Source organism: Apteryx rowi, unplaced genomic scaffold, assembly GCF_003343035.1.
Source record: "Apteryx rowi isolate R43461 unplaced genomic scaffold, aptRow1 scaffold_2, whole genome shotgun sequence".
NCBI lineage: Eukaryota > Metazoa > Chordata > Aves > Apterygiformes > Apterygidae > Apteryx > Apteryx rowi.
Genome location: NW_020448307.1, coordinates 126,367 through 154,226, shown reverse-complemented (window position 1 = coordinate 154,226; position 27,860 = coordinate 126,367). Strand labels below are relative to the sequence as shown.

General features: G+C 38.7%; 1 protein-coding gene across 6 annotated transcripts in view; it reads left to right on the top strand.

Moving 5' to 3' along the window:
- The window catches only part of KDM3B (lysine demethylase 3B), a 60,403-nt gene that overhangs the window by 3,646 nt on the left and 28,897 nt on the right, over positions 1 to 27,860 (top strand). For 3 of the 6 annotated variants that reach the window (XM_026063448.1, XM_026063453.1, XM_026063452.1), the window contains exons 1-7: positions 5,666 to 5,755; positions 19,519 to 19,686; positions 21,140 to 21,253; positions 21,695 to 21,800; positions 23,308 to 23,432; positions 24,910 to 24,978; positions 25,908 to 26,486. In XM_026063448.1, coding sequence (XP_025919233.1) covers positions 5,672 to 5,755; positions 19,519 to 19,686; positions 21,140 to 21,253; positions 21,695 to 21,800; positions 23,308 to 23,432; positions 24,910 to 24,978; positions 25,908 to 26,486 — 1,245 coding nt within the window. In that variant the 5' untranslated portion in view covers positions 5,666 to 5,671. Of the gene's footprint in view, positions 1 to 5,665; positions 5,756 to 15,647; positions 15,783 to 19,518; positions 19,687 to 21,139; positions 21,254 to 21,694; positions 21,801 to 23,307; positions 23,433 to 24,909; positions 24,979 to 25,907; positions 26,487 to 27,860 lie in introns of those variants that run through there. The other 3 variants (XM_026063449.1, XM_026063451.1, XM_026063450.1) reach the window with 2 other exon arrangements.

Sequence of the window (27,860 nt, the reverse complement as noted above, 5' to 3'; positions counted from 1 at the left end):
GCCGGGGCGCGCTGCAGGCGGGAGCGGCGGGGCCGGCAGAGCGGGGCCGCGGCCCCAGCTGCTGCGCGTGGGGGCTGGAGCGGGCACAGGCGCGGCCGGGGCGCCCGACGGGCTCTGGGTGTAACTTGTGAGTGCTTTTTCGGAGGGGGGGGGGAGGGGTCATTATTGTTGGCTACCATAAACGATGCAGAAAGCGAGTTTCCCCTCGTCTAGAGGCATAGACCTGAACCTGTGTTAGCCATTTCGTTCTGTCCTAGATCTCGTTTTCAGCCATGGCAGCTTGTACGTTGTGTAACGTATTTACATGCTCTCTTTGGTTTTGTTTGGCTGACTTCTGATAGAGCTCAGTGAGAGTTCTGGGTGGAGGCCTTCAAAAGGGCTCTTAAAAGACATCTCTGCTGTTTCTCTTTGCACACGTCTGTTTTTCAAGTATTCGTAGTGAAAGTCCGCTCTGGGGGTGTTTGAGAACCTTGGCTGTTAAAATGAAATATTGACTCATAGTAGGGGGATACAGTTCTGTATTTGTGAAGCATTTTATTAGCTCTTTATGATTAGCTTTTTGAAGAGTTTTTTTTTATTATTGTTATTACAAGTTTTTCAGGCTATTTGTGGAGTTCTAGCTCTAAAAAGTTTCCTTGACTTCTTAAAGTGGTGCTGCTTTTTTTGGTCTTATTTTAAATCAAGAGCGTGTGTTTTGTTTGTTTGTTTTTTGTTTTTAGGTGCTTTAGTTCACACAAGAATGAATTCAGGGAAGTCCTTGGCTTTTTAGAAAGAGGTCAGGCTAGACCCAGACAACTAAAGCTATCAGTAGGAAGTAGTATACTGGTCTTAGCTTTGCAAACCCTGGTGGCCTGGTACCCCATATCTGTGGCTGGGGAGTGGTGATGCACTTTAGCTGCTCCCCTGTTGGTTTAAGGGGGAGAATAAAACATACAAAAAGGGGATCTACAAACAGAAACTGGGAGATATGTTTGAGGCTCTGTTTGAAGGATGAAAGTTTATTCAAGCTAAGAACCGATCTGGAGAGCTACTCCTGTAGCAGACTACATTAGACATGTGTGTTGGTATCCTTGCATCTCCTAAATATGAGTATGTTGTAATAAATTTTTGGTATGCCTGATCTTACTACTATTTTGGTGGAAGAACTGGTGGAGTGTTGCCTTTATTTGTGGATTTCTGTCCAACAAAAGGTAGTCATTTGTTTCCTGGTTTGTCATTGCTGTTCAGGCATTTGACAGCTGTGAGATTACCCTAACGAAGCAAAAATCGCCTTCTGTACTTGATGGTATGGGAAATATATATTTTGAGAATTCATAACTTTCATTAGCAGCACTGCACTTCTTATCCTAATTCCTTTCATCTAATAATCTTCTTCTTAGCACAGTTTGTGTTGCAGCTGTCTCTAACACTATGTAATCCCTGTGCAGGGATTCTTGAATGTGAACTGTGTTTTAAAAAAAAAAACAAAAAAAAAAACCCAATGCAGAATTTCCAGAGTTCTGTAATGGGGAATATTTAGTGTTGTCGTGGTACCTTCCATGCATAATGAACACTGGTTTGACAATGATAACGATGTACTGTCAGAAAAATTCATCTTCTTTTCAAATTCATTCAGTCAGAAGAAGTGAGGATTTGGCACCAGGCAGTCAACCACAGTTTAGGAATTACTGATCTAAGATAAAGATAATGTGGGCTGTGTCTGAAGAAGGCTAGAAATAGTTTATTCTACTCTTCTGGTTACTTAAGTCTGTGCTTTCTCATAGTATTCTGTAGAGATGGTTTCACTATGTACCCCATAGCCTGATTGATGTTGGCCTTTAGCAGTGCAAAACTAACTGGGAATCTACACCTTTCCAAGGGAGAATGCTGAAGGGCAGGTAATAGATACAGAACTTAAAACACTTTAAAAAGCAGCTAAAACAGTCTGGGTTTTTTTTCTTCTTTTTTTCAGTTCTAGGTAAGTAACTATTACTTTTTCTGGTGGGCTAAAGCCTTTCAGAGCAGGATTTGCTTTTCTCAGTGTAAATTTGATTTTAGAAAATAACTCTCAAGTATTCTCACTTTGAGAAAACATGGAATAACCTAATTATGGTTAGTCCACAAAAATATAATGATCAGCCCTATTTGTTCCATCTTCAGAGCACCTGGAAATCCAGAGGAAAATCTGTCCTGCTATTAGAAAACAACCTTGCCTCTTCTAAATAGAAACAGATCCTACTCCTTCTCCCGTATGACTATTGGGACAGAACTATAAAAGACCCATTGAGATTTAAAGCTTGGTATCGTCATAATATTGTAAAAAGATGTGTTACGCATTAATGGCAAAATAGCTCAACATGCAGGACAGTACCACTTTTGCTTATGTCCAAATCAAGTATGTGAGATGATTATTTTAATGAGTAGACAGGCTGTACAAATACCTTGTGCCCCAGACCTCCTAAATCTACTGTAAGTTTTGAATGGGATTTCTTTTTGGTTGGTTGGTTGGTTTTTTGGAATAACCAAAATATATTTATTGCAGCAGATAGATATTTTCCCCCCTTTGTGGACTGTAAGTCATGTCTGTCATAAGTTTTTTTTACATCTGAGTTTTATGTACTTCACGCAGTACTCTGCACCTAGAATTCGATATACTCCAAAGACGTTTTCAGTTGTACATGGTATGTAGATCATACTTTAGATTACTACATGTTTTTGCTGAAGCTGTATCTTTTTCTTCAGTAAAATTTCTTATTAGCAGTTGCTTGAATTATGGGGTAAGCTCAATTCTGATTGCAAATTCACTTTACAAATGCCAGAACTGTTTGAGTTAGACCATAGATATCAGGGTATTTCAACTAACTTCTCTARTTAGGTCACACTGGAAAATCATATCATACTCTCTGAAGAATGTATGTATACAGATGAGTGATTCTGAAATTGTCTAGGGTTGCATGTGCTCTCAAGTGGCTTTGAGATGCTACTTGAAAATCATCTCAACAATAGAGAAGAATGAGGGAAGACATGCATGTACTATCTGTATGGGGTAGGGTGTCTGCGAATTCTCATGAGCTGTAGGCACGTGCCTGMTGCTGAATTTCAGTGCTCTCTGATTGGGACTTAGGGGGGAGTGAGGCTGCAGAGGCTTCCCAACTGCAGTAGATGTTGAAAGTGGAGTTTGCAAATAGGGAGCTGAAACTGGGACATTCTGGAAGTGAAGGGAACACTCACAAAGAGCTAGGATTGTATGAGTCTGGGATATCCAGATTGCTTCCTTTGCCACTGCTTCCACCTTCACTTCCTTCTGTCCTTCAGAGATGATCCTACTCTGGGATCATTCCTCCTGTCAGCAAGACACTTCCACGGTCTTGTGTTTTGGGAGGGAATATGAGGGGAATGGACCACAGAAAGTGGTTCAGTCTCTCTCTCCCTTCATAAGCAACAACTCCTGTTGTTACTGTTGAAGGCCAAATGCTAGGCTAGATGGATTTGGTCAGGTCCATAGGACGTTTCTTTAATATTTGTTATTATAAAATAAATGTTTTAGAACAAACAGGATGTTGAGCATTGTTTTTTGTAATAAGCTTTTACTTGCTTTGCAAGTAAAATAAAGCTCTTTGAAGGAAAGTTGACTACAAAGCAACAAATGTACATTTGCTCCACTTATTTTACAATACTTTTTTTGTGGTGGCCTAAGTAGAAAGTAGTGAATGCTTGTTATGTCACAGTTTTTCCTGACGGCCTTTCTGTCTTCCCAAGTGTGAAAGATGCCAACCTTGAAAGATTTGCATTTTTCTGATGAACAGTGTCTTTTGCAGCTTCATTCATTACTTTTCTCAGGGCTTAAAAAGGACAGGAGGGATCCTGTAACTACTTGTTTATATTACTGTAATGCAGGGAACAGGGATCATGCAAATGAATTGAATACTTCTGCAGTTGTAGCTTATGTAAGTATATGTTTACATGATTTATTTAAAAAAAAAAACAAAAAGAAACTTTGGCGGCTTTGGCAATGTAGCTGCAATAGAGGAAACTTAGCACGGATTTCAAAAGGATTCTTGGTGGATCTGAAGTGGTTAGCACATTATAGACAAGGAATGGTATGGAGACCAAGCTAATCAGCCTTCCCAGTCCAGTGTCATCTCTGGTGCAAGATGTGTGCCTGTTTCCTGTTCACCGAGCAGTGAGGGGCAGGGCAGGTGGCACTCCGTGGTTGCAGCAGGAGTTGACAGGCTGGTCTCAGCAGTGACATTGTTGGAGCTGGCAATGGGACTGGGACACGAAGGGGTGCTCATCCACAACATGGGTTGTGGAGAAGTAGGAGTAACAAAGTTTGTGTGGCAGTGTACAGTGGACTCTTGTTAGCCTGTGCAGAGCTGATTAAATGCTTTGCAGAGTCATCCTTACACAACACTGTGTCCATTGGATGCTTTCTCATTCTGCTGTCTTTCATGTTTCTATTAATCAAGGCATTCCAGGTTCCTGTTACCTCACCTAAGGAAAAATTGAATTTTTTTTCTGTTTTGTTTTGTTGTTGTTTTCTTTTTTTACTTGAGGATACTTGTTATTTCTTGACACCTGTTAGCAATTACTGCATGTGTGCAGGAGTTTCAGTTTAACTGCTTTGTTCCTGGGGATTATGGAAACGTCCACTTTCAGTGCTCACTGTACTTACATGGCATATAGGCAGTACTYCTGATACCTCAGGAAGTGTCAGACTTTTGATTTCAGTTATAGGTGGAAGAGATTTAGAGGTTTCACCAAAATTGTTTTGGTCATTTTTGAATATTGTTTGTGGTGTTGAAGTGCAATGCCAGCAATAAGAGAAAAAGGCTAGAAAAATAAAACATACTTTGGCAAAACCTTAGTTTTTTCCCGTTATTGTCAAAACATAGCATATTTTTCCTTTGGCAGTTTATCTTCTTGGGTGGACAGTGTTGACGTATGTACTAGGTTTGCTTTTTACCAAATAAAATGCCATAAGCTGCCAAAGTAGAAACCATATGTTTTATGGTCTGTTTGATAAATATATAGCCACTTCCTTTAGCTGATTTTTAATTATGGCTACAGAAAGCAATAGACTCTGTAAAGGCTGTATAAAAAGAGTAAAATTTAGCAAGCAGAATACAAATATATATATAATCATAATTTAGATGTCTGTCTCAACACATTTGTTGATATATTTTTTAAGGCAGTTGTATGTGTCACACTTCAAATATAAACAAAAGACCAAATCATTCATTTGTAATGGCAATAGTTCAGTGCTGTAATTAATGAGAAGCTTTTTGAGCTACAGACTAGAAGCTTGGACTTATTTCATCATTCAAGTGGTAGCAGAAAGTCAGGTTTCTGTAACGGCTGTACTAAGATTTTTTTTTTCCTCAGTTTTCAATTGAGATATCAGAAGCTTGAAAATATTTTTTTAGGCTTCTGGCCAGGACTGCAGTACAGTGTGTGCTCCAAGAATTCCTATGGAATACTGGTATTTGCATGCTTTTTCTGTCAGGTTTAAAGTAGAAACTGTTTATTTGGTACCAGGTGAAAACATGTGGACTTCATTATATGGAACAACTTCTACTTTAAAAGCAAGCAATTATGGCAGAAAGTTGTGGGGGGGTTTTTTGTTTGTTTGTTTTTCCTGAGTTACTACTGTCTTGCGTTTCTCTCTGCTTAGATGATGGTCCGTTCCTAAATGCTTTGGATGAAGGAGAGGTTGGCCAGTATTTTAACCAAACAACAGCTTCAAGAAATCTGTTTTGTATTTTTACTTCTTAAGGTACAAGGCCTTCATTTTTTTTCTGTAGTAAAAGTAACTATATTCTGCATGTGATATGTATATACATATCCCTTTGGAGTGTTATGAGTACTCAGTACCTGTTTTATTTTGGCTGATCTTCTTCCTTGCTTCAGTGAATTCCTTGATTATTAATTAGACTGACCATTCCTTTTTTTTCTTCAAGGTCTATATCACAATCGTTCACGTTTCTAGAATTTATTTCCAAGTGCATACTTCGATTGCTTCATGCTGCTACTAGGTACTTGAGTTTTTTTACAGACCTCTCATGTCTTTAACCTGCTTCCAAGCTGGTGGTTTCAAAAATACTTCTATGTAACCACATCATGTTCTGGTAGAAATACTTGAAGAAATTTCTTTCCAAGAAGACTTAGCCAGTGTAATGTAAGTTTGTATCATCAGTGTGATTATCTTGCTTGAAATAGCTTCATTGGTTGTTGAATATTTTTTTAACATAGTCATAAAATACATTTGCTAATACAGTAAATTCTCTTGATAGTATTACAGAGTACTCTCTTAAGTAGTCCTAATGCTTCCAGTTTCAACTGCTGATTAAGAAACCAAAGCAAAACTCAGTTTTACCTCTGCATAGTTACTGTCTCGAAGTCATTGTGCATGTGACTCCAGTCACTTGCATAATTTGTTTTATGCTTTTGCTGTCAAGCTGTCAGTCTCTGCATCTAATAGATTGTGCTACCTCTTTCTGATTAGGTGCTCTACTTAAGGCATTGAACTATTAAATCAGTGGCAGAATTATTGACATTTTTCTGTAATTTGTACATGTTTTATTTTGAAATTGTTCTTATTGCAAATTTATGTGTAGTTGGAAGAATTCTTGCTACTTCCCTCTTGTTGTCATTAATTAACTGGTCATGCTTTTCTGAGGTAGCGCTGCTTGATGGTGACTGCCTCCTCGTCAGTACTTACTGCTAAGAGTCCTTTTCTAGCATCTCGCCTACACTGGATTATAATACTTTACAAAACACAAGGAAAGGTGTGGGGGGGGAGTTCCTCATATAGTCATTTTTTTTCTTTGCCATTTCTAGATGTTTGACAGACCTTTGGCTGTCTTTGTGAATTCTCTCTGAAAAGCCATGCTTTTGTTGATGTCTGTCTTGTTCGTTTTGACTTTCATCGCTGTATTCAGAGATGTTTCATTTGTTACAGTTGCTTAGTATGCTAAGTGAGATTGAGGTGCATGATTCTGGAGAGAGACTGACAGTTTCTTAGAAATGTTCCTAAAGAACACAATCAATTTCTGCTTCAGAAGAATAGTTTTTCAATTGCTCACTCTTCCCCCCCCCCTTTTTGATTGCTGAGACCATGGCAAGACCAAGACTGAGACAAAGACTTTTCTTTGAGGTTGGGATTCTTTTCATTATAGTCATGTGGATTATCATATAATAACCTAAAACAAATATCTGGAGGTTTTTTATTAATCATTCTTCAATTTAAACCCTCAAACGCAGTGGAAATGAGTTTACTACTACTCTCTCCCTAATGTTTTTTCAAGGATGAGGCCGAACTTGGAAAGCAGAGGAAAAGAGTGAGACAATCCAGAAATAGCAATTGAAATAGCAGATTTTGCAGAGCTTGTGATTTTTTTTTTTAAGAACTTTTAACAGCTCCTCAGGCTCTTCTCTGGTCTTCAGAAGGTACTGTTAGACTTGAGGCCAAAAATGTGTCTAAATAAATTTGTTACCTTTTGCGCCAACTTTTATCAATGCCGTTATTAAATAAGTTGCGATAATAATCTTACTGCTCCAATATTTACCGTTTTAAAACCAATTGTTTTCATCTTCCTTCTAACCACTCCCCTTAGATCTCTTCTGTAAATGCCGGTCAGCCTTCCTTAGTTTCAGTGCAGTGCTATGTAAGCAGTCGTTTAATGTTTTGGATGCTCAATTTCAGACTAGATGCAGCAGAACAAAGTCCACCATATCATATGCCAGCTATTTTTATTAAAACCATTCTTTCACTTCTATCTCTTTCTATTTATTGCCATTCTTCTTTTGTCCTTTTCCCCTTGCCCTCACCACAAACTAATTCTTATGTTAGGCAAACCATTGATACCATTTTAGTAGACCTGTAGTTATCTGTCTTTCTCTTCCTTTTTTAAAATATCCAAGCTATATTTGCCATTTGCTAATTATACAGCTATCAATGTTAGTTTGTTTAAAAAAAAAAAAAAGCTTGTTATCAAACCTGCAGTTTAAGGTGTTGTTTTTCCTTCAGAGTTCTGACCTGGAGATTCTCATCCTTTCTAGCTGGTAATTGGGTTATAGCATATTTGGGATTAGGAGTAGCCTGTTTGGAGTTCTAGGTGATTAGTTTTGTAAAAGAGAGGATGCCATCCACCTCTATAGTCCAGATAGCTGTGGAAAGAGCAGTGATCAAAAAAGATTGTGTCTTTCTGTAGTTTGGCTGAAGCCAGTTTTATGATGCTTTGGTTAGGATCCAAGTAGACATCAGGTAAGGATGCATTTTAAAAGAAATAGCAACCGAAAGTAAAGTATTTGACAAAAATATATACCTGGTTCCAAACCAGATTTATTCTATGGACCACGCATCTTCCAACAGCTCAAGTATTTCAAGTTACTAGTAGCAGAGAAAATTCAGAGCTGTTAATTGTAGCATAAATTAGTAAAGAAAAGAGGTGTGACTTTTTAAGGATAGGCCTGGGGAATGGTAAATGAGCTCCTAGTGTTCAAAATGTCACCCCAGTCTTCAAAAGGGGCAAGAAGGAGGACCCAGGCAACTACAGGCCAGTCAGCCTCACCTCCATCCCTGGAAAGGTGATGGAGCAGCTCATCCTGGATGCCATCTCTAAGCATGTGGAGGAAAAGAAGGTGATCAGGAGTAGTCAGCATGGCTTCACCAAGGGGAAATCATGCTTAACCAATCTGATAGCCTTCTCTGATGGAATGACTGGCTGGGTAGATGAGGGGAGAGCAGTGGATGTTGTCTACCTTGACTTCAGCAAGGCTTTTGACACTGTCTCCCATAACATCCTCATAGGGAAGCTCAGGAAGTGTGGGCTAGATGAGTGGACAGTGAGGTGGTTTGAGAACTGGCTGATTGGCAGAGCTCAGAGGCTTGTGATCAGCAGCACAGAGTCTAGTTGGAGGCCTATAGCTAGCGGTGTCCCCCAGAGATCAATACTGGATCCAGTATTGTTCAACTCCTTCATCAGTGACCTGGATGAAGGCACAGAGTGCACCCTCAGCAAGTTTACTGATGATACCAAACTGGGGGGAGTGGCTGATACCCCAGAGGGCTGTGCTGCCATTCAGAGAGACCTGGACAGGCTGGAGAGGTGGGCAGAGAGGAACCTCATGAAGTTCAACAAAGGCAAGTGCAGGGTCCTGCACCTAGGGAGGAATAACCCCTTGCACCAGTACGGGTTGGGGTTTGACCTGCTGGAAAGCAGCTCTGCGGAGAAGGACCTGGGAGTGCTGGTGGACAMCAAGTTRACCAAGAGCCAGCAATGTGCCCTTGTGGCCAAGAAGGCCAATGGTATCCTGGGGTGCATSAGGAAGAGTGTTGCCAGGAGGTCAAAGGAGGTGATCCTCCTCCTCTCCTCAGCCCTGGTGAGGCCACATCTGSAGTACTGCGTCCAGTTCTGGRCTCSCCAGTACAAGAGGGATGTGGCACTACTGGAGAGAGTCCAGCGGAGGGCTACAAAGATGATGAGGGAACTGGAGCATCTCTGTTATGAGGAAAGGCTGCAAGAGCTGGGCCTGTTTAGCCTGGAGAAGAGAAGACTGAGGGGGGATCTTGTCAATGTATACAGATATCTAAAGGGAGGTTTTAAGAGGATGGGGCCAGACTCTTCTCAGTGGTGCCCAGCGACAGGACGCGAGGCAACGGGCACAAACTGAAACACAGGAAGGTCTGGCTGAACGTGAGGAAAAACTTCTTCACTGTGAGGGTGACAGAGCCCTGGAACAGGTTGCCCAGAGAGGTTGTGGAGTCTCCTTCTCTGGAGATATTCAAAAGCTGCCTGGATGCGGTCCTGTGCCACATATTCTAGGCAATGCTTCCTGAGCAGGGGAGTTGAACTAGATGATGTCCAGAGGTCCCTTCCAACCTCAACCATTCTGTGATTCTGTGAAAATAGTGCTGCTTCAAAAGGTAGTCCTTTTCTGGCTGTGCTGCAAGGAGATCTCTTATTGCAGGAAGTTCCTACAGGAATGCAAACATATTCTGAAAAAAGTTTTTAAAAAGCAAAGCATAGCGATTAACATATTTGGCCCTGCCTGGTGTAAAATACATCACAATTAGTGGATTCATTTCAGAGTGGGAGGGATGTTAAATAACTGGCTTGAGACAGAGCTTACTTAAAGCGGTTCTGTGCCTGGCAGGTGGGGCATTACAGCTTTTGAAGCAATCGGTTTTGTAAGCCTGTGTTAACCATGCAGCTGCAGGGCTATGAGGTTACTGTTCAATATACTGAATTTGGCTGGGTTGACGTTTGTTACCAAGAACCAGACACAGTATTTTCTGGTTTGGCATGAACCAAAACTGTCCAAATCAGTTCATATTTGGAAGAGTCTTCAGTTGCTTGACAGCTGTCATGAATCTTACTGGATAAAGTGTGCACTGCAGCATATGGGAGAGAGAATAGTCCAGTGTTTATGTTCCTACCCATAATGTGTAAGAAAATAACTTATCAGACTTCAGTGCAAGAGTTCAGTTTGATGTTAATTCACTATAGTAGCCAGCTACTATCAAAAGAGGTAATCACCCTTCCTATCTCTTGTGCATGATGCTTCATTGGACTCTGGTGAACTTGCTTAGATAACAAAATTGGCAGAAAGCTAACAATTCTTTGTATATGCTTAGTTTCTTTCCACTTTAGTTCCTTAAACGTTCACACCGTGGGGTCAGCTGAGTTGCTAGTTCAAGGGGAAGCAATGGGAATGTGCRGTGATAGTGTTGAGGGAATGTCCTGACTCTTAATAGCAGCAAGCTGCTAGAGTGAGAGAGAGTGCTTCATCTAAGCTGATYTAAGGTGTGGGGTTTTTTTTTTAATCATCTAAATTTCTAAAATAACTAGCTACGTAAGTTAACTTCCAAGAACCTCCAGCATTTTCTCAAAATGCTGTTTTGTAAAGCAACATCTTTGAGATATTTTGCATACAGAATCATAAATGCATGTGTTTATAACTTACTGTGCATAAGAAGAATAATGCATTAAGCTACTAGAAGACTTTTTAAACTTCGCATTTTGGACAACTTCTTTGCTTTGACTAATGATCCAATCTACGTGGTAGCTAAATCTCACATGGGGAGGTGGCAGAGGTATTGGCCACCCTCTCAATTTACCTTTTGCATTTAGATTGTATTACGTGGAATCCTTGGAGTCCAGTCTCAATATAGATCTCCTGTTTGTACTTCACCTTGTGATATAAACAAAGCTGTTTGTTTTGTTAGAGTAGTGTCTTATAATAAGAGTGAGGTAGCATGGATTGAGGCTAAACTAGTTCATCTTAAACTCATAACTGTAGGACAATCAATGTTGTGGACCACCTGTGTCACAGATATTGCCTTAGACACAGTGCTGCATAACTGTGACTATTTTGCTTCCAAATACAGCTCTTAAGTCTGGAAGTGGTTAAGGTACAAGCTAATAAACCACTGTGGTTCCTTGCAGAGATGGAGCAGCTCTAGGTAGCTCTATATTAATTTATGCTCAGTCCAGTGTCTGCAAATGGAAATGGTGGATCTGTGGACCAGGAAGAAGGAACCAGTGACAGTTTTCTAGAGTACTCAGCAAAATACTGCAGAGGAAAGTTTCAGGTTTTGCTCAGGGCACCATTAAGGTATAGAGCCTCCTGGGGTCTGATGCTATATCAAAACTATTTGAATTCTTTTGGAACACTAGAAATTAGGGTACAAGGCTCTGAGTGTTACTCGTTCCTGATACAGCAGAAACGTGGCAGCTGCGGTGTGCTCTAAAATGTCTATGAGCCGAAGTCGGTTCAGAATAGGGTGGGGCCTTTCTTAAGACTACGTATCTTCCCTTGTATGTTGTGGGTTTTGTGTAATTTCCAGCACTGATTTTGAGCTGTACCTGATTCATGTTACTTTTCTTTTTTTTTTTTCCCCCCCATATGAGTGGCCACTGTTAGGGTTAGTAGTGATGCTCAAGCTGGAAATGCCTTAATAGTGAATGAATTAGGATACGGACAGTGCTATGGTGGGTTCCCTTTATTTTGTTACTTTGTAATTCTTTCTTCCTATGTACTTATCCCAACTCATTTAAATACATACCTTTTAAAGCCATATTAAAGAGATACTGAAAATACAGTATTTTCAGGAATGGTTTTCTATAATACTTTTGCTGAAATGTGGTATTTTATTTAAAAGCTTACTCAATCAGGTGCTGCCTGGGATTGTCTATTAGATTTTTTTCAAACTTTAACTGCGGCTTTCTCTTTTTTCATTTGTTCCTGATTCCACTTGAAATTTCTGTCACTTCTTAAATCTTGAAATGTTTCTTTTCTTCTCTTTTATACTAAAGCCAAAAAAACAGAAAGGGAAACTGTATTGTTCTAATAGTGTCAAATGAACAGAATAAACTCATTTTTTTCAGATGTGATATTTGTGGGTACTCTAAGATCTAAATTGTACTGTAGAGTATGCCATATATTACTGTGGTATCAGAGCACTGTGCAGTCAATATATGATCATAATGTCAGCATAGAGAGATTTAAAATCTAACAAGCTGTTTTGATTCAATAGTTGTATGAAATGGGCTATAGAATTTTACAACTGGTTATTTCTATATTGAGCCCAACAACTTCTTTGCATAAAGAATGTTCCAGAAAGGCATCCAATATTGATTTGATTTTCCATCTTGTATTGTCTTCTCTTTTTAATCTTGTTCTGTAAGTGGTCATCTTCGAATAGTAATGATACATTCTCCCCCCCCCCTTTTTTTAATATACTAGGAAATAGTTCTGGGAGGGACTTCATTGTCATTTAGTCCATCCCGTTGCATCAAAGCATCATTAATTCTACCAGTGTCATTCGTGATATGCTTCTGTAGCCTCTTTTCTCTAATCTCCATTGTTAGAGGTCTGTACAGTGACCCTGCACAGTCTCTTAATTGCTTCTGTTCTTACCATCTGACACTGGAGAAAATTTTCTTACTCAAGTATTTCTAGTTACATCTTAATCCCAATATTGTCTCACATCTACAGTAGACAGATCAAGTAGAGTATTCATTCTCTTTTTGGCAACCCTTTCATGAAGAGTGTGTTATCATTTCCTCTTACAGTTTTCTCTCTTCTTGATGAAGCAACCTGCCAGTTGTCTGCACCAAACAGGTCTTAAATATTTTAGCAGAGGATCTGTTGAGAGAGAATGATCACTTCAGGTGTCTTGCATGCCATACTCCTGTTTAGGTATGTGGCTATCCTTTTTTTGAAATGACGTGACATAGCTGAACATACATCACTTCATGATTCTCTGTAATCACATGACTTTTTCTGTAAAACTGATACCTGTCCCATCACTGGTAATTTCTGCCTCTGTTTAGCACCTTATGCTCATTTTCATAACTTCATCGTGTTCTTTCAGGCGGGAAGAGATCATTTTGAATTCCATCTTCAAATGTACTTGCAGACCTTCCCAGCCTATGATCTTTCTACCAAACTTTGCAATCCTAATGTCTGTCACAATATTCAAATGATTGTTGTCCAACACTTCATTTTTGGAGCTAGAACAGATTCCTATGGAAACCCCTCGGATAAAGGCTTCCATTTTATCAGAGAACAGTTGATTTTGTGTCCAGCATGTAGGCTATCTTTTCCTAGTTTGAGAAGTTATATGAAAGAGTCTCAAAATCTAAAATCAAGGAGTGACATCTTTTTTTTGTCTACTTGGAAGACCTGGTAGTCATTCTTCAAACAGAGACTGATGGAGCCTTTAAGTATCTAGTCTGTTCTACCCATGAATGTTCTTAAGTATAGTAATTGATTTGCCTGTATGTATATGGAAAAAATATTGCTCTTTGTCACTATAAGTTATCAAAGCTTTAATCAGGGATTTAGAATGGAGTTCACTGAAATAATATTAGTGAGGGAAAATTATTATTTGTTTTGTATGCAACCGAAGATTGTACAAACTATATTTTGCCAAAAAAAAGCTGTTAATTTTTAAAAAAAGTGAATTGCTCATGTACTTTGAACACTTCAGATGCACTGCTTTTTGGAATGCAATGCTTTGTGCTGGATATATGTCCAGCATCTTATGCCAAAGAAATACGTTACTCATTTCTGACTGGCAGTGCTGAAATGCATCTTTTGAAGCTGTCAGCTTACCAAAAAAAGTCAGGTAGGACTGCATTGTCATTCTCATTGTTTACTTTGGAGATTTTTAAATAGGCTGCCAGCTTTATCACTGGTGATGTGTTTCCAGGTCATTGATGCATCAAAACTAAGTAATATTGGACTAAATTCCAATTCCTTTTGAGATTCACATAAAATGTTCCCCCTCAGTGTTCGAGGTCTGTTAACCTAACAGGTTTTAATGTGTTTAACCCATATCCTGTATGTTATATGTACAGTACTGTGTAACGCTAATATTTCACAGAAGTAAAAATACATACAAAGTTTTATTAATCAACAGAATAATAATTTTATCAAATCAGATTCGAGACGGACCTGTCACTTCTATAATTCTATTTTCATTCTCGTGCTATGCTTTCTATTATTTTGACCAGAATTGCTGTCAGGCTAACAAATTTAATTTCTTGCCCCTTTTTTGCAGTTGGCTTCTTAGCTTTCTTTCAAGCTTTTGAAAGGGTTTTTTAAAAACGTTGAATGCTTGAAGGCCAGGTATCTTGTCATGCTGTTTCAAAAAGAGTAATTTGTTACCTGGATCCTATTGATTCATAAGCATATTCCTCTCTATTAGAAATTGTTTAGTATCGTTGTAGATTACTGTGCATGTGTTGAAGTGTTGACTCACATGATACTGATGCTAATCTTTAATTGCAAAGCAGAAATGTTTACGGAAACTATTTGTGATAATCAGCTCACTACCCCCATTAGGTAATGGCCCTAGTAGTGTTAAGATTTCTCTTGTTTCTGGTATGTTTAAATACTTCTACTGACGTTGATCCTGCCAAAGGCTTTTTTCCTTTGTTATCAGTATGCATTACAAGCGTAGGAGAGTGCCAAGGATGGGGGGGGGGAAGCTATGTATGTTTTCTAATTTTATTAATATTTACTGTCTTCACTTTACCTCTTAATCAGTATCAGCCTTTAAGTATAGTATAGTTGTTCCCTCTAATAACTGTGTTTTCTGGGCTATATGTGGGGGTTTGGGGGGTGGGGGAAGGAGGGTTGCTGGGTGTAACTTATTTCAGATGAGGATTTTTTTCCTTAGTTTTGTTTATAATTTTCCTAGCTTTGGGAATCGACCATTCTAAAGCACCTATCATATTTGTATTTCAGATAGGAACTTTTCTTATTTGCTTCTAAGAAATAGAGTTGAGGCATGATTATTGGTTTGGGAGCTAGTGCTTTTCTAGGCATAAGTGTGGTATCCATCTTTGCCTGCCGTAATAGACTCCAAAATAATACTATGGTTGCATTACATATTAGAAAACTACTGTAGTTTAAATTTTTTAATGTAATGATACTACTAGCTGCATGAGATCTCAGACGTGTCTCCCAGTTTGAAATCTCAGCATCTACCTTCCCTTTTTTCCTCTCTCACGTGTTGACAACATAGTTCTTTCTACTTGTTAATCAGTAAGTGGTCATGGACCAACTTGTTACCTAGTTTTATTTGGTAGTCTGCAACAGATTCCTACCAATGCCTCCTTTCTGGGCATAAGTACTATTATTCCAATTTACAGATGGGGAAACTCAGCCAGTGAGACTAAATGGCTTGACCAAGGTCATGCAGGAAGCCTCTGATGGAGCAGGGAATTGAACCTGGGTCTCTGGCTACTCTCTAGCAACTGATGGACCATCCTTCCTTTCAAAACTAGGTAAAATTTAAGACCATTTTAAGGGATTATTTTTAAACTTGGATTTTTTGCCATCTTCTGCTTTTTTAATATATAAAATCCTAAAATGTAAAGACTTTCTTATGTTTTTTCTTAGATGGCATCTACATTAGATCTTTGTGCAAATTTTAATGAAATATGCTCCAACAGTTTTTCTGTTATAAATAATGTTTGGAGCCCGAGTGTCACGTGATGAAAAAGACAGGTATACCTGTCTTATCTACACTATGTTCTTCCTATTGCTACCACTTTTGTAGTGGAACTGATTTTGGAAAACTTTGGACGAAATTCCCGTTTGAAGAAGGCTATGTAGTTTTCTAGGGTGTATTACAGACTGAATGTTAGTGTAACTGGRTAGACGAGAAAGCATTTTCTAGACAGATGCTTCAGGCTGTCTTTGTATATCAGATATAAAGCAGAGCAATAGCTCTGCTTTCTAGTGTCGTCTTTTTTTGGGGGGGAGGGGGGAAGAAGAGGCCAAAAAACAAAGTTGTTGGGGGGGTTGGGAGAATTACAGGTGCATATGTACCCTCTGATTTTTATATTGCAAGAAAATTGTAGATTAAAAAAATACTAAGAATCATTATTTGTTGTAGTTGGATATTGCTTAAGGAATGCTTTCTTTTTCCCTATAGGAGGACTTGGGAAGTCTTGTGGGTGCGTTTTGTCTAAGCAGCATCGGTTATTTCTCTTGATAAGGACATGTCTGCACAAATTGCATATCTAGTTGCCATCATCAATATTACTGTTTAGAAGCRTTGGTATTGACAAAGCGCCATTGCTGTTCTTATCAACAGATTGTCTAAATTGGTTGTGAGCAGAGTTAGGAGGGTCAACAGAAGATGTTGTCTGTAGAGGTGATCCTATGAATTGTAAGACCACTGATACGTTTGAGAGGTAACTTATTCTAATGTAGCTAGGGCTTTAGTATACAGACCTTTCCTTTTTGACCCAGAATTACAGTTTTCAAATTAAGATGAGAAAGAGCAGAAACTTGGTTATAATGCAGCAGTTTTGTTCAAAAATTCTGGGCTTTTCAACAAAGGTATGATATTGCTGCTTACCACTTCACATATCAAAAGCAAATGTTTTATTCATTCTCACAGCTGTCTTGTCTGTCCTTACTTTCTTTGACTTTCTGTTTTCCTGTCAGGATTCCCTTAGTGTGTCCCCCCGCCCCCCACAAGAATCTAAGCGTATTGGGCATCAGTTCATTAATATAGCTGTAATTATTTTCTGTAATCATACAAAGCAGTATATGCACAAACACTCCTACTGTTCTGTGCAAGTCAGCTTCTGCTTCCATCTTGTACACCCAGTACACAGAAAAATTGCTATCTATTGCAGATCCTGGAAACAGAAACTGAGAACATAGTTGTTTGTCTTGAGGTTTTCTGCCTTTTTGTCGCTCTGTGGTCTGTTTGAAACTACTGAGGTAATTTCTCCCAATGTAACACATAATATTGCATGGCCTGCATATCTATATGTGGAAAAATATTCTGCTTGGTATTGGTTTAGAATTAATAACACTTTTTTAATAGTTGTAAGTGAAAGTTTGGCAAGGCTCAGTTGCTTATACTGAATATGCAAAACTGAAAGAAAACTTGAGTATTGGACATAATGTATCCAATGTCTGTGTGGAAAATAAGCTTGCCATGTCTTCTCTGCTGTTTTGCAGCAGAGAGAGATGAGCTTCGTATGATGATGTTGAAAGAGCCTTTTCTCTCCTTTTGACACAGTTGTGGGTCTGTGGTTTCAGAAAGGAAAACTTCAAGGTCTGTTTTGAGTTAAGTAACAAAGTATTGCTACTGCTTTGCATGTGACAGGTATCACAGTATTTATCGCAGTATCTAGTGAGCACCTTACAGAAACATGGAAGGTCTGTCTTGAAGTCCATCATAGACTTGTAACTTTTTTTTTTTTAAACAAGGAGTGAACTTGTTAAATTTTGCAACTATAACTATGGCTTTTCCACTGCAGTGATTCATAGAAATGTGAGGTGTCCATTAATAGGTTAAGACTGGAAGAAATTTCCAGTAGGTCTCRTTTCATGTGTGTCACAAGGTAAACTTACTTGTTTAATTCTTGTATGAAGTAATAAGTTGAAAATAAACCTAATAGGAGTCCTTATTTCTTTGGGAGAGGAGGAAAAGCTGCACTTCATTGCTAATTTGAACTCATGTGCCTTTAGTGATCTTTGCCAACTAGTTCAAGGGACATGCTAGTGAGAAGTCTTTTCTGATTTGATCAAATCTTCTCTCCTTTTATCCCATTCTTAAATATCTTACAAAAAGGTGTATATTCCAAAGTTGGCAATTTTCCATATGAATTTCACAATATGAGCATCATAGCAGTAGGATTGTATCACTAATGCCATATATAAAAACACACATTTCCATTTCACTACTTGTACACGATAGTCCTCTGTTTATGTGTCACATTCTATTGCCAAAGTAGTGTAAGTACAATATCAAGAAAGGTATAAGGCCCAGTAAGAGAGAGAAGGCATTCAGTCCAATTTCCACTGTTGCTGAGGTTGAATTTGAGGAAAGATATCTTGAAAAGCCCTGTCGTCTTTCTCTGCAGGACAGCTTAAACAGTAGTGGAGTTGATGAATTCAGCAGGAGAGTAGCTTCATAATTTCTCCCTCTCCCTGAGTTTGAGCTTTTGAGTCTGGGGGAAGGGATGGTGAAGAGGTGTACGAATGGTCTCTAATACCTCTTTTAATGAGGATTATTGATAAAGCAGAGAGCTGTCTGGCTGCTACTCTTGGTGATCTTGTAATTACTGTAAAGGTCTACGTTTCAACTATCCAGCTTAAAGCAATTCTTAATCGATTATGGATTTCTTGCGGTTCATCTGACTTATCTTTAATTACGTTTGTGTAATACCCAAGTTGTATAAATAAAAGCTTGGAATGTTGCTGCATTTTAACACTTAATAGYGCCTTATTGTTGGAGTGTGGAATGAGACTTTGTAACCTGTGTTCCTGTTCTTAGCATTCTTGTAGTGTAATTTTGAGTGGCTTTAACATCTGTCCTTTTGTGGTAGGAAGAAAAGAGGATGCTATCTGAGAGTTGCGATTTAGGATTGTAACGTGGTTTATACTGTCACACTGTGAAGTTAGGTCATGAAACATCTAGCGAGTAGATATTTCTGGATGTCACATATCATCAGAAGTAATTCCTTGAACCAAATGCAAATTAATAATGTACAGGACAACAGAGAACTTCCTATTTAGAGAAGATTTCACAAACACAGAACTTTCTTGAAGACTTCAATTCTGTGAATGTCAGTTATAATGTTGTCCATACTGAGACAAACCTTCTGTTGAAACGGCAGGTAGAAGTGTTTAAAATCTCTAAAATTCCCTGTAAGAGGTTTGCTTTGGGTCATCAGTTGTACTTTGGCATTAATGGGTTTTGTGTCCTTAATTTTGTATGGGAAATGCAGGATTCGGAGCTAGTGGTATTTATTTGGGAAATAAATATTTTTTCATAGTTTAGTGATTGCTATTAATTTGATTTCTGTTTCTTTTGTAATATCTGATAGCTACGTAGATGTGATGCTCTTAATGTTATTATTAAAATACTAATCCTGATTTTCTGACCAGAGCTGCTCTCTCTTTATCCATAGGGGTTATCGGAATTTATTTTTTTTTCTACTCAGTGTCTGAAACAAGAGCTTAAATGCCCCCCCCCTTTTTTTTTATCATCAGATTTTTGTGGAATTTGATGGCTGTAACTGGAAGCAACATGCCTGGGTGAAAGTCCATGCTGAAGAAGTTATAGTGTTGTTGCTGGAAGGGTCATTGGTTTGGGCTCCTCGAAGTGAACCAGTTATTCTTCAGGGGACTCGAGTCTCACCGACACAATGGCCTGCGCTGGTGAGTATTTGGCCAAAAGTCCTCATGTGCTCTGCGATTCACATCATCAGCTCTACTGAGAAAAATAAGGCTTTGAAATCCAAAAGGCCACCATTATGCAGATACCGAAAATAGTTTGTGGATAGACTTTTTTGATTGTTAAAAAGGAAGGCAGGTAGCTGTGAGTTGTAGTGTCTTTGGAGAGGCATCTGAAAAAGAAGGTCCTGCCCCAGAAGCTGCCAGCTGTTACCTCACAGAAATGAGATACTGCTTATCAGTGTTGGGTCTCTGAAGAAAATGTGAAACATACCTGGAAAGATTATGAGTTATGTCAGAACCTATTGGAAGACTGTTAGAAGCAAATATGGGCCCATTCTGACCAGAGTATTTCCAGTAAAACTCAAGCTATATCTGTAGCCTTGCTGAAAAGTGTTTCCATCCCCAGTACTCTGAGCAGCCATCTGAGCGCTCAAACTTGCACTCAAGTACTGCAGCCCTACTCAGATAACTGCATGGGAATACTGACTGGGCTTGACCAAAGAAGCAGAGTGCATATATATATACAATGTGGACAATTCTGAGAAAACAGCTGCTTATCATCATGAAGATGTCTTTTGAGATATCACCTCCATATGTGTTCATCCTCCATTGCCTCTTTCTTGTTGTCCTAGTCAATTCTAGGAGATACAGTTTTAGATGAACCGAGAACGTAAATGTGCACTGCCTTTTATATTCATATAATCAGGTACAGGAGAATAGGGTGTGAGCAAGCTGTTAGGGCAAAAATGTCATAAATACTTGTGTGTTAAAATGTTGTTAGTGTGAGCATGAGATACGGATAGTAAATTTCAAAGACTCTAGTGGCTGGTRACTTTCTTTTCCATCAGCAAGTTAAGATTATCATTCTGACTCTGCTAGGTATTTTTCCATGAGTAATTTGTCCTGCAGTTTGGATCTCAATAGTACAGCTGGTATGAACTTCAGTTTTGCACAAAACAGTAGTAACAAAAAATGCTTCCCTTTATTAGCATGTCTATAGTGGTGTTTATTCCTGTATAAAATTCAGGTGTAAAGGTGGTCCTTTCAGGAGGTCATATCTGAAATCCGTAGGATAGTTTGAACTGTTAACCAAAGCTTTTATTCTTACCTGAGCATCAAAGGGTGCTTACTTTATGACAAATCAAATACCATAAAAGGTATTTTTCAGTTCTGCTTTAAGTTCTAATGAAGGTGTGGAGTCAATATTCTGTAATTCCTTCTTCTATTATAATATGCCACACCTGCAAGAAGTATTGACTTAGACATAATGAGTCACAATTTGCATTAAAACTCAGGTGCTGGGAAGTTCAAGTTGAGAAATTAAACTTTTTATTCTTTGTTATATTTGAATAGCAAGTGAAAACAACTATTGTTGGTCTGTATATGTACTCAATCATTTTTTTATAACTTTCATTTTTTTGGTTGTTCATCACAGACCTTCACTCCTCTAGTAGATAAGCTGGGTTTAGGCTCTGTGGTCCCGGTGGAGTTTCTCCTGGACAGACATCTACGTTTCCTGTCTGATGCCAGTGGATTACGTTTGTTTCAGGTATTTGAAATATGTTCAAGTATAGCACAAATTTGACTTCAGGCTGTGCTTGTCAGATTTTAGTGTTCCGCTTCCCTATTCTTGCCTTTCTCCTTTCCCTGCTCTATGTATTTGGGTTTGTTTTCTTGCTTTTACAGGTACTTACACTAACTTCCATCTGCATTTAAAAAGTTCTAGCTCCTGTTTCATATCAGTCAGTTGGAGAGCTAGCTGCTGAGTATTGTGTAGCCAATAATTGCAGTCAAAGTTCCACAAMAGCTTTTGCATAGCTCGCTAGTCCCTTTTTTCTCTTGACATGTTTAGCAATGTTTCCTTAGTGTTTTTCTTACTTTGGTTTGTCACACTCTGAGAACAGTCCAGGAGGATCTGTAGCTCAAAAACTAATGATTCTGTTACTTTAAAAGATGCTACTTTTATGTTAAAAATGTTTTTTGTTGGCAGATGGGAACAGAGAGTCAAAATCAGATTCTGCAGGAACAGCTTCCACTGAGAGAATCTGTCAATGCCTTGATCAGTGACCAGAAGCTTCAGGAGATATTTAGTAGAGGTAAGAGTAACTGTTTTTCCGTTCCAGAACTTTTGACTGTTGTGAAACATCTGGATTATGCTGGGATTTGTGAAGGAGAACAGTAATAGTATGTGTTACAGTTTGCCTAGGAAGATCAGCTTTCTGTGTTCTTTCAGAAGTTCTTTACAAGAAGCACTATTTCATAACAGATACTGAAAAGTAGGTTGCTGAGATACAACCAGAAGTAACTACTGTGAATGATTCCTGACGATGTAGGTAAAGGAGGACAACATACTATTGGCAGTGTCCATGTATTTGTAACTTTCTTTATTTTAAGTCTCTCAGCTTTGAATTTTTTAAAGCTTTGGTTCTGTTCTAAGGTGGATAATTCTGGAAATTTAGAACTGAACTTTAAAGCCAGAGAAAAACTTCTTTTGTTACCACAAATTTAAATTTTGGTATTTTGACAATTAATGCAATAATTATTTAAGTTGTAAATTTGGTGGGACCATGGTTACTGAGCACAGTATTAGTGCCCAGACTGTTATCTGGATTGCATAGTTTTAAGCCTGATTATAGCTTTTGGTTGTCAGATAGGGGTCTTCTAGTTCCTGTGGTAAAATGATTAGCTCTCCAGAATTTGGATTCAGGGGTCTCATGAACTCCCTAGAGGCAGGCCACTGTATTACGTTTGAAGAGGATGTAATTCTTAATGAGGGCTTGGTGCTTTTTGATTTAATAAAATATGTATTGATACAAATGATATGAGGAGAATACTTCTTATGTGACCAAGTAACTTCAGAATTGTCCAGTATAAAGCAGCCTTCTGAAGCACCTAGGACTGATTGTATCAGATACATGGTTATTGGATTATGTGGATCTCAGCAGTTTAACTTTTTTTATCTGGACTTAAGGCAGAAGGAAGACTCTGCATGCTGATGTGGAGACCGGGGGGGGGGGGGGGGGAGGGAACCTTTCGGTAGATGACCTGTTATATATGTGTTGAAGAACTAAGACTGGTTGGTTTAGAGACTTTAGCTACTTGCCCAATTATATTAAAGTCTTCACAGATACAAATGTATGGTTCTGTTCTGAATTACAAAAGGTTTTTACTGAAATTTGATGCATCTGGACTGAGTCTATGGTGAGTCAGAAAATTATGACTATCCACTGGATTGATGTCCTTTAATTATTGATCTGTAGGTCAGAAAGCAAAGGAGGGTAGTTAGCAAGGAGCCCCCATTGACAAAATCAAACTAAAAGGAGTGAGTTTATTTTGATCTTTTATTCAGTCTGCAAATAAAATGTAAATTTCATTTTTGCAGTAGCTTTGAGTTACAGCTATAAAGGTTTATTAACTTTTTACAATAGAATATTTGGCTTATGCAAGATTTGCAGCAGATGCCACAACATTTCAATAACGTTTCACTGGGAAGCTGTCACTTTAGGCCGTAATTATATGCACAGAACTATTTTTATTATATGACCCTCAATTGGTATGACACAAAGCTTGTCTGAAAATATACTCAGAGCACTTCTTTTCCAGGTCCTTACAGTGTTCAAGGCCAAAGGGTTAAGGTTTACCAACCAGAGGATGAAAATAGCTGGCTGTGTGGTGTTGTGAGCCATCAAGACCCAATAACTCGTCTTATGGAGGTGTCTGTGACTGAGGTAAAAAAAAAAAAAAAAAAAAAAGTTCAGCACTACTGTGGGTTTTCTAAAATACAGCTCCTCAATATCCCATGAAGAATATCAGCTTCATCAAAACTTGAGCTTTTGGTTCTTGGTTCATTGCTTTAAAAGATGAGTAATTATTCACATTATGTTTTGATTGAAAAAAAGATCTTTGCCATTATGATGACTTTACATAATAAATGATGATACGCAGCTCACTTCAACAAAAGAGGCTATAAGAATGCCTTAGAAAATGACCTCTGTGTAGGAAAAAATACTGAAAGTAGCTTTCTAGATGGAGAGTGTTCTGATATACAGAAAGCTACTTTTGGGGTCTATTATGCTCTGGTCTGTATATACCTTCTCTCTTAGCTTCTATCTGATGGGCTGTACAGATGGTTTGAAACAAATGTAGCATAGAAGACACAATCTCAGTCTAAATTGAAAAGATTGATGTATTTTAGCTTAGGCTGTTTGCTTTTTTCCCCAGTTCCAGTCAGTAAATCTGGTGGGCATGGTAAACAGTACAAAATATCTATACACTATTAGAGTCATTTGGTTTGCATTATGGGGTTCTGTGGAGTCTGACAGTTTTACCAGCAGCCTGCTTATAATGGCTCCCTTTTTTAGGAGCAACTTGGAACTGGTCTGGTGGGGCTAGGTGTAAATTACTGTGGCAGTAGCAGTATTCTGTYGGGGGCAGGGGAGGGAAGAGGGAGTGTTCCACCATAGCCTTTCCATGTCTGGCAAAGTATGTGTGCAGAATGAGTGCACTGCATGTGCAAAGTGTGGTAAGTCAGCCTGGCACTCTGGAGAGGCACTGAAGTTGTGGAGTATGTGCTCTCAACATAGGCATGTCAGGAAGCAGTCAATTTACTATATATATCAATGGTGAAATAAAAAAGGTAGCCTCCATGCACAGCCATAAAGATTGGGTGTTCATTGCTCCTTGCTGCATGCAAGTACCTGATCAATTTGAGACAGGTTTTATTAGAAGTGGTTTTTAATTGTCTCCCTGAATATCCATGATGAGGGCTATAGCATTAGTTTATAATCTTACTTTTAGGTGGATACTAGTAGGGATAGTTAACATAAACTGATGCATTTCTTTTCAGTAATCTTTTCTACATCCAGCAGAGTGAATATGCAGAAGGCTCAAACAGCTCAAATGAATTTGAAGTAGAACTGCGTTTAATATAATGAATGCCTTTAGAGATGGTCGGTACAGTACAAATATATGATGAAACAATAGAAGGAATCAAATCCGAAAGCTGTTGAAATAGAGAATGTGCAAAAGAGTAAAAAGTAAACTGAAAGACTTTAGTATTACTGGGGACAGAGGAAGAAAAGCCAAATGGGAGAGGGGCTACAGGGTAACCTTGTGTTTAAGGTTTCTGTCAGTACTGTACATGCTGACTTAAACTTTTTTTCTTCTTCCTCTTTCCTCCTCGATGCCAATCTGCATAAAAATCAGAGTGGTGAAATAAAGTCGGTGGATCCTCGACTGATACATGTAGTGATGGATAACTCTTCTCCAGGCGAGGTACTACAACAGTTCAAGTCTCTGTACATACATTGTGGAGCTTCATAAAGATTTATGTGTTTTAGATAGAAACAACTGAAAATTCCTGCTGTGTTCACTGGCTGAAATCGAAAAAGGAAACTTTTCCACTATGACAGATGGGTGTAGCTTTCTTTAAATAATCTAATTTCTGTTAGCTGAACCTTGTCTTACTAAGTTCAGCATGGATCTTGGTGGATTTCTGGTATTCAAGGTGGTTGTGCCCCATTTTAAGAGATAGTGCTCTGATGAGGATGTCTCTGTGCTTGTTGCATTCTTATTACAGGATCATCCTTCTGTGCTTCTCCACTCACCCTTTTAGGCCTTTCTAAAAAATGCTGCCTGGCCTCTCTGAAGCAGGCTGTATACTAGTGGCATGAAATCCTGGTATTTTATTGCCTCGTTTAAGAGAGGTCCTATGATAACATTTGGACCTGGGTTTTTTTGCCCCAGCCTAAAAGATATGCTATTGTCTGCAGTTAAATATTGGAGATTCTAGGTAGTGGACCAAAAGTTTGCCCTTCAAAAGAACTGTGGAGATTAGACTTGTAGTATAAGTAGTATGCAAATAGCTTTCATACATTAGCAAGAACTACTTTGAAATATGGTTGTGTTGCCCGTTTCCCAAAATCTGCTATGATATGGTACATGCTGTAGCAAAATAGCTTGGCTAAGTAGCTCGCTGTGGAGATCCTGTCCTGGTACAAAAAGACGAGACTGTACTTATGCTTATGTTCTGTGTTCATGTAGTTTCCTATGTTAAATTTGTCGATTTGTGTTTAAAAGAAAAGTTTCTAAGCTTTGAGTAGTGTGATGTATTCATTGTGCTAATGAAGAAAATGTTGTTTGAAGTGGGAATGAGGTAGACCTGTCTGTTCTATGTAGTGATTGCATGGTTTTGTCTGTTTTAGGGAGGGGGCCTCAAGGCAGCTAAATCATCTAAAGGGAAAAAGAAGAAAGAAAGTCTGGAGGGAAAGGATGGACGAAGGAGGAAAAATGCTTCAGATTCTGGATGTGATCCTGCAATGAAGAAGCTAAAGGAGAGGGGTGAGGCAGATAGCAATGGTAGTGATGGAGGTGAGGCAAGCAGAGGTCCTTGGAAAGGAGGCTCCAATAGTGAAACAGGACTGGATCCGAGGGCCAAACAGTTGCCTTCGTTCGTTCCTCAGATTAATCGCAATATTCGCTTTGCCACTTACACCAAAGAGAATGGCCGAACACTAGTAGTCCAAGATGAGCCAGTTGGTGGAGACACACCAATACCCTTCACTCCATTTTCCTCTGTGGCTGGGCCAGCATTACTAGTTGGATCTGGATGTAAAGAGGCGGGAAAATCACTGGAACAGGTGGGCCAAGGCACCGTGACTTCTGCAACAGCAGTTACAACAACTGCTTTGACGCCAACAACTGTGAGGATCTCCGATACCAGTATGTCGGCAGTTACCGGACAGGAGAAATTGAAAACAAACCGATCGCAAACTCAGGGAGAGGTGAGTAGCTCGCAATCCAGCATATTCAAGAAAAAAAAATACATACTTGCAACGTATCTTTTGCGATATGTTCCTGTTATGAAGTGTGTTCATGGAACTAAGAAAACTGTTTCTCTGATGTATCCCTTCTGCCCCACCCCACCAAGAAAAGAGCCCTTCTATTACCTGATCCAAAGAAGGACCCAAGAGACAAGGATGCTATTTGACAGAGGAATTCTTAGAGACAGCTTTTTAGCACTCTTATCTTTATTGAGCCTTAATCTGAGAAATGCAATTTCTTACACAGTGCAGCCTTAAAGTGACTAAGCACTGCATTAATGTAATTAATTTGGTAGTGTCACATGGAAGATAACCAACTTAATATCTCTTGCTTTATGTCAAGAGATAAACATAAGAATATGCACTGAGTTGAACACTTAAGTTAAAAAAAAAAGGGGGGGGAACGAAAGAAAACTGAGGACCTATTTTGAGGACCTTTTATAGATGCCCAACTCATCTGTTGCAACTATGTGATATCTGCCAACTAGAAAAACAATTGCATCATTTACTATCTAGGGCTGAAAACAAAGAGAAGTCRTTGAAATATTTGAGAGAGGTACCTTTAGAAGCAACTTGAATAAAGAGCCATGTCCAGAAGCTAAYTGAAGATCTTTTAGTTATATGTCTGTGTTTTCAAGGGGAAAAACAGAAATGTAGAGGAGAAATCTGGTTAAATAACAAAATATAAGACTTTTTAATAACTAAATGAAGGCTTAGTTTAATAAAAGATCAAAAATGCTCACCCCACTGCTCTGAGGAGTAAAGCAGAAATCAAGAAACTCATAATCAATTGTATGAATATGAAAATGGGAGATACATTAGAGATTGCAAGGAAATTGCCAGGATGTTAAAWGGATTATTTTCATCGTTGTTTTTTGCCTTAGTTAATGGAATAGGGGAGAAGGTGAGATGTTTACCTTGGGAGAAAAATTACTAGATAGTAATGTGTAAAGGAGAAATAAAATTTTAGAAAGCAGGAGGGCTGCATAGTCACTGAGACCTCAGAAAGAACCAGAGTTCAGAGTTAGAAAGCAGCTACAAATTATATATGTGAATGGTCAAAATTATATCTGTTATCAGTGGTACTAAGGAAGAACTTTTTAATTGTGCTGAGAAACTTTGATACTACCTCTGCTCCCTCTCCCCAACCCCAAATCATTTGTTTTAAAACATTAATACTCTGGTCTCAGAATTTGTGGGTAGACCACTGATCCAGAAACTAAGCACCATTTGAAACAATATTTTCCACGGTTGGGAGTGAGGGGGAGGACCTGATGCAAATCTCTCTCTCTCTCTCTCTCTCTCTCTCTCTCTCTCTCTCTCTCTCTCTCTCTC